We start from the raw sequence: 6,626 nt of genomic DNA on the forward strand, positions 1-6,626 counted from the left end.
AGGACATTGCGGGTGTCCTTATTGAAATGTATGAGCCTTTAAATACAGGAGAGGTGCCGGAAGACTGGAGGGTGGCAAATGTTGTGCCTCTATTCAAGAAGGGCTGCAGGGAAAATGCTGGGAACTATAGGTCACTGAGCTTAGCATCTGTAGTTGGAAAGTTACTAGAGAGTATTCTGAGGGATAGTATATACAGACATTAGTCGAACAAGGGCTGAATTAGGGATAGTTAGCATGGTTTTGTACGTGGGCACTCGTGTCTCCGAGTTTTTTGAAGACGTGACCAAAAAGGTTGACGAAGGCAGAGCTGTAAGATGTTGTTTTTTGGACTTCAGCAAAGCATTCAACATGGTTCTGCATGGTGGGCTGCTCTGGAAGGTTAGGTCACATGGGATCCAGGGAGAAATAGCTGAATGGTTAGAAAATTGGCTTCATGGAAGGAAGCAGAGGTGATGGTGGAAGGTTGCTTCTTGGACTGGAGGCCTGTGACTGGTGGTATGCCTCGGGGTTCGGTGAATGGTAGAGCTCTGGGGAGCAGAGGGATCTTGGAGTGCAGGTGCATGGTCCCTTGATGGTGGAGTTGCAGGTATATTGGGTGGTCAAAAAGATGTTTGGCATAGAAGTATAGAAGTTTGGAGGTCATGTTGCAATTGTACAAGACATTGGTGAGACTGCATTCATAGTATTGTGTTCAGTTCTGCGCACCATGTTAGAGGAAATGTGTTGTCGTGCTGGAAAGGAGAGTATGAGGATATTAGAAACGTAGAAAATAGGTGCAGGTGTAGGCCATGCGGCCCTTCCAGCCACATCAATGTGATCATGGCTGATCATCCTAAATCAGTACCCCGTTCCTGCTTTTTCCCCACATCCCTTGATTCCGTTAGCCTGAAGGGTTAAATCTAACTCTCTCTTGAAAACCTCCAGTGAATTGGCCTCCACTGCCGTCTGTGGCAGAGAATTCCACAGATTCACAACTCTCTGGGTGAAAAGGTTTGTCCTCGGTCCTAAATGGCTTACCCCTTATTCTTAAACTGACCCCTGGTTCAGGACTCCCCAACATCGAGAACATATTTCCTGCATTCTTGCCTGTCCAATCCTGTAAGAATGTTATATGTTTCTATAAGATCTACTCTCATCCTTCTAAATCCCAGTGAATACAAGCCCAGTCCACCCATTCTTTCCTCGTTTATCAGACCCGCCATCCCGGGAATTAACCTGGTGAATCAACGCTGACCTCCCTCAAATGCAAGAATGTCCTTCCTCAAATTAGCAGACCAAAACCGCACACAATTCTCCAGGTGTGGTCTCACCAGGACCCTGTACAACTGCAGTCCTTGCTCCTCTACTCAAATCGTCTTGCAATGAAGGCCAACATACCATCAGCTTTCTTCACTGCCTGCTCTACCTACATGCTTACTTTCACTGACTGATGTACAAGGACGCCCACTTCTCGCTGAACTTCCCCATTTCCTAATCTGACAACATTCATATTTTCTGGTCTCGACCCGAAATGTCACCCATTCCTTCTCTCCAGAAATGCTGCCTGTCCCGCTGAGTTACTCCAGCATTTTGTGTCTGCCAACCGTTCAGATAATAATCTGCCTTCCTGTTTTTGCCACCAAAGCGGATAACCTTTTTATCCACATTATACTGCATCTGCCACGCATCTGCCCACTCACCCAAGCAATCCAAGTCACCTTGCAGCCTCCTAACATCCTCCTCGCAGCTCACTCTGCCACCCAGCTTTGTGTCATCCGCAAACTTGGAGATGTTACATTTAATTCCCTCGTCTAAATCGTTAATAAATATTGTAAATAATTGCGGCCCCGTATTGCCAGGATTAGATGGTCTCTGTGATAGGGAGAAGTTGAGTCGGCTCGGACCGTTCATTGTAGTACAGAAGAATGATGCGTCGACAACTCTGCCATTGCTGTGGTCTTGGGTGGAGCTGGTCTCAAACCAGGATGTGATGTTTCCACATAAGATGCTTTCTGCGGAACATCTGATAAAACCAGTGAGGGTTGATGGAGACATGCTGACATTCCTAAGCATTAGGGTTAGGGTTTGGTGTGTTAATGGAGGCAATGATCAGTAGTGTACCTGCATGGCGATACAACTCAGCGGATTGGCCTGGACTATGTGGGCAGGCGTGGTCACGGGCCGTGTGTGGTCAGGGGCCGTGTGTGGTCACGGGCCGTGTGTGGTCAGGGGCCGTGTGTGGTCACGGGGCCGTGTGTGGTCAGTGTGGCCGTGTGTGGCCAGGGGCCGTGCGTGGTCACGGGCCGTGTGTGGTCACGGGCCGTGTGTGGTCACGGGCCGGGTGTGGTCACGGGCCGTGTGTGGTCACGGGCCGTGTGTGGTCACGGGCCGTGTGTGGTCAGTGTGGTCACGGGCCGTGTGTGGTCACGGGCCGTGTGTGGTCAGGGGCCGTGTGTGGTCACGGGGCCGTGTGTGGTCACGGGCCGTGTGTGGTCACGGGCCGTGTGTGGTCAGGGGGCCGTGTGTGGTCACGGGCCGTGTGTGGTCAGGGGGCGTGTGTGGTCACGGGCCGTGTGTGGCCAGGGGCCGTGTGTGGTCAGGGGCCGTGTGTGGTAACGGGCCGTGTGTGGTCACGGGCCGTGTGTGGTCAGGGGCCGTGTGTGGTCACGGGGCCGTGTGTGGTCACGGGGCCGTGTGTGGTCAGGGGCCGTGTGTGGTAACGGGCCGTGTGTGGTCACGGGCCGTGTGTGGTCACGGGCCGTGTGTGGTCAGTGTGGTCACGGGGCCGTGTGTGGTCAGAGGTCGTGTGTGGTCACGGGCCGTGTGTGGTCACGGGCCGTGTGTGGTCAGGGGCCGTGTGTGGTCACGGGGCCGTGTGTGGTCACGGGCCGTGTGTGGTCAGGGGCCGTGTGTGGTCACGGGCCGTGTGTGGTCACGGGCCGTGTTGGAAAGTGGGACTGACAGGAGTTTCGGGGATAGATTGGATACTTGAGCATTTGTTTGTGCGCGATCAACAATTGGGTTTTGATAATTCCAGGGAAGGGATGTTGGTTTCCCGGATGGTCTGGGCTGTGTCCACAACTTCCTGTAACGTCTTGTGGTTTTGGATGGTCGTGTTGGGGTCGTGCTGAACTTCCTAAACCTGTGGATCCACCTGCCCGTTCCCATTGTCCAGTGTTACTCATGTTCTGAGCCTTAACTTCCAGACCATCCTTATTCCTTTCCCCAATTACATTGAGAGATAGCGAGTCAGGGGATGGAAGTTAGAGGAGTGGCTATTACTAAGGAGAAGGTGCTTGTGAAGCTGAAAGGTCTGAAGGTGGAAGTCACCCGGACCGGATGGACTGCACCCACATGGTTCTGAAAGAGGTGGCTTTAGAGATTGTGGGGACATTCATTGTGATCTTTCAAGAATCATTACACAGGGGCGGTTCCGGGCGATTGGAAAGTTGCAAATATTACTCTCCTGTTCAAGAAGGGATTGAAGCAGAAATGCCCGGTTAGCCTGACTTTCGTAGTTGGTAAGTTTCCGTTACAAACGATGAGGGTTTTGAGTACTTAGACGCACACAATAAAATAGGCTGTAGTCGGCATGGGTTTGTGAAATGGAGATCTTGCCTCACAAACCTCTTGGAATTGTCTGTGGAAGTAAATAGCAGGACAGATAAAGGAGTCAGTGGATGTTCTTTACCCAGATTTTCAGAAAGACTTTGACATGGTGCTGCATGTGAGGCTGCTAAAGAAGATGAGAGCCCACAGAGGGAAATACGAACATGGACAGCAGGGTTGGCTGTAACTATAAATGGGGCTTTTTCTGGTTGGCTGCCAGTAACCAGCGGAGTTCCGCAGGGGTCGGTGCTGTGGCCGCTACTCGTCACGTTGTATATAAATGATTTGGATGAGGGAATTGAAGGTTGTGTGGCCAAGTTTGCAGATGATATGAAGATAGGTGGAGGAGCAGGTAGTGTAACATATAAATTAGAAATTAGGTGCAGGAGTAGGCCATTCGGCCCTTCGAGCCAGTAGGGGGACTTGGACAGGTTTGGAGAGTGGGCTGAGAAATGGCAGGTGGAATATAGCGCAGTTAAGTGTGGAGTCATGCATTTTGGTCGTAGGAATAAAGGCCGAGATGGGGTGAGAATCTGGAAATACAAAGTGACTTGGGAGCTGGTGCAGGATTCCCAAAAAGTTAATCTGCAAGTCGAATCGGTAGTGAGGAAGGTAAATGCAATGCCATCTTTTATTTCGAGAAGGCTAGGATACAAAAACAGGGATGTTATGTTGAGGCCTCTATAAGGCGCTGGTCAGGTCGCATTTGGAATATTGGGTTTAAGAAGGAACTGCAGATGCTGGAAAATGAAAGGTAGACAAAAATGCTGGAGAAACTCAGCGGGTGCAGCAGCATCTATGGGGCGAAGGAAATAGGCAACGTTTCTGTTCGAAATTCTATCTCCTGCACACGCCTACTGACACTGACGGGTGGGGGTGCGTGGGGTGGGTGGGGGTGTGGAAGGCACAGACAGTGGGGGAGGTGGGGGGTGGGTGAGCCGTCCTACAGGAACCTGTAACTAGAGTCCAGGGTGGTGGGGCGTCGGTGGTAGTGTGGGTCACTAACGTGTGGGTGGGGGTGGGGATGGGTGACGGTGAGGGGTGATGTGGGGGTGGTGACGATCACTTGTGACACTGTCTGGGTGGGGGGTGGGTGGGGGTGGCGGTGGGGGAGATGAAATGTGGGGGTGGAACGGTCACTGACGGGCCTGTCCACACGGGAGTCTGTACCGAGGGAGTCTGTACCCAGGGAGTCTGCACCCGGAGAGTCTGTTCCCGGGGAGTTTGACCGCCTCCAGGTGTAACCAGAGTCTGGCCACGCCGCAGTATTCCAGCGCCTTCACCGCCTCCTCGTACTATTCCGCTTTCTACTGGCCTGGATATGGCCGTCTACACGGTGAGAGCCCGCATGGGAGAGGGGGTTTCAAGGGGGAATATGGGGGGGGTTCAAGGGGGAATAAATGGGGGGGGGGGGTCAGGGGGAATATGGGGGAATATGCGGGGAGGGGGTCAGGGGGGAATATGGGGGGGGGTCAGGGGGAATATGGGGGGGGGGGGAATATGGGGGGGGGGGGGTTAGAGGGGGAATATGGGGGGGGGGTTAGCCGGGCAGGGGAGATGGGGGTTGGGGAGATGGGGAGGATGGGGAGGGGGGGAGGGGAGGGGTGAGGCTGGGTCCAGAGCACTGACCCTTCCTGTGTTTCAGGGGGAGGGGGTGTTGTCTCCCCAGAAGTCCGACCGCCTCCCCTGGCTGCAGGTTGACCTGTGGCAGAGGTCGATGGTGACGGCGGTGGCGACTCAGGGCACCTATAACTCCCGCGACTGGTGACCCGCTACCTCCTCCTCTACAGTGACAACGGCCACAGCTGGCAGCCCTTCTACCAACTGGGCCACAACTGGGTGAGTAGCCGCCCCCACACTGACCCCGCTCCCCCCCCCCCCCCCCACACCCCATGTCCCCCCACCTCCCCCCCCCCTCTTCCCCCCTCCCTCCCCCCCTCCCCCCGGCCACACTCCCCTCCCTCCCTCTGGGTGACTCATCCATCTCCCCCCACCCCCCCATGCCCCCCCCTCCCCTCTCTCCCCCTCCCTCCCTCTCCCTCCCTCCCCCCCCCCCACTGCCCCCCCCCCCCCCTCTGCCCCCCGGAGGGTGACCGCGCCGCTCTTATGTTGCAGACTTTCTCCGGGAACCGGAACGCCGACTACGATGTCCGGCACGACTTGTGGCGCCCGGTGTTGGCGCGATTCGTCCGCTTCGTGGCCATCAGTTGGCGGCCGCGGCGCTACGTCGGCCTCAGGGTGGAGGTGTACGGCTGCCCCTACGGCAAGTGGGGAGGGGGGGGGGGGGGTAGGGGGAACGGGGTTGGGGGGGGGGGGGGGGCGTCACCTATCCATGTTCTCCACAGATGCTGCCTGACCCGCTGAGTTACTCCAGCACTCTGAGTCCTTTTGTCCTCTGCCTTTGTTTCTTGCTCCAATGGCAGTATTTTTATTTTTTTTATTTCCCCCATTCCCGTCTTGCCTTATGATGCTGCGTTATTTTTCATTTGTATCTGCCACCATCTTCCTTTTTGCCCGGGGTAGTTTTTCCCTTTATCCCCCCGCTGCCCATTCCCTTTTCCCCAATGACGGCCCTTTTATCGTTCATGTTGCTGTTGCTTTCAACGCTGAGAATGTGCGTGTGTTGTGCAGATTCTGACATGGTCTCCTTCGACGGCAACAGTTCTCTGAGCTACCGGTTCCAAGAGTGGAATACGCGAACACTATTTGACTCTATCTCGTTCAACTTTAAGACGTGGGCTGCGGAGGGACTGCTGATGCACAGCGAGGGCGAGCAAGGGGACCACATCACCGTGGAGTTGGTGCAAGCACGGCTGCTCTTTCATGTTAACCTAGGTATTTATTTGCTATAACCACCGTCCCAATCACGTCCTGCCCCGGGCTCTGAACTTGAAGCGGCCACAACTGTCTACTGTAAACGCACACTGTGTTCAGTTCTGGATACCATGTTATAGGGAACGGTACAGAGAAGATTTACGAAGATGTTGCCAGGATTGTGGAATTCTCTGCCTCAGGGGGCGGTGGAGGCAGGTTCTCTG

General features: G+C 54.5%; 1 protein-coding gene across 1 annotated transcript in view; it reads left to right on the plus strand.

Annotated features, from left to right (window-relative positions):
• Positions 1 to 234: 234 nt before the first annotated feature.
• cntnap1 (contactin associated protein 1) overlaps positions 235 to 6,626 on the plus strand; it is a 15,023-nt gene continuing 8,631 nt past the window's right edge. Inside the window, 7 exon segments of the mRNA XM_055656697.1 lie at positions 235 to 309; positions 3,017 to 3,066; positions 4,752 to 5,001; positions 5,234 to 5,351; positions 5,354 to 5,427; positions 5,704 to 5,851; positions 6,220 to 6,423. Coding sequence (XP_055512672.1) covers positions 235 to 309; positions 3,017 to 3,066; positions 4,752 to 5,001; positions 5,234 to 5,351; positions 5,354 to 5,427; positions 5,704 to 5,851; positions 6,220 to 6,423 — 919 coding nt within the window.

Source organism: Leucoraja erinacea, chromosome 27 (genome assembly GCF_028641065.1).
Source record: "Leucoraja erinacea ecotype New England chromosome 27, Leri_hhj_1, whole genome shotgun sequence".
NCBI lineage: Eukaryota > Metazoa > Chordata > Chondrichthyes > Rajiformes > Rajidae > Leucoraja > Leucoraja erinaceus.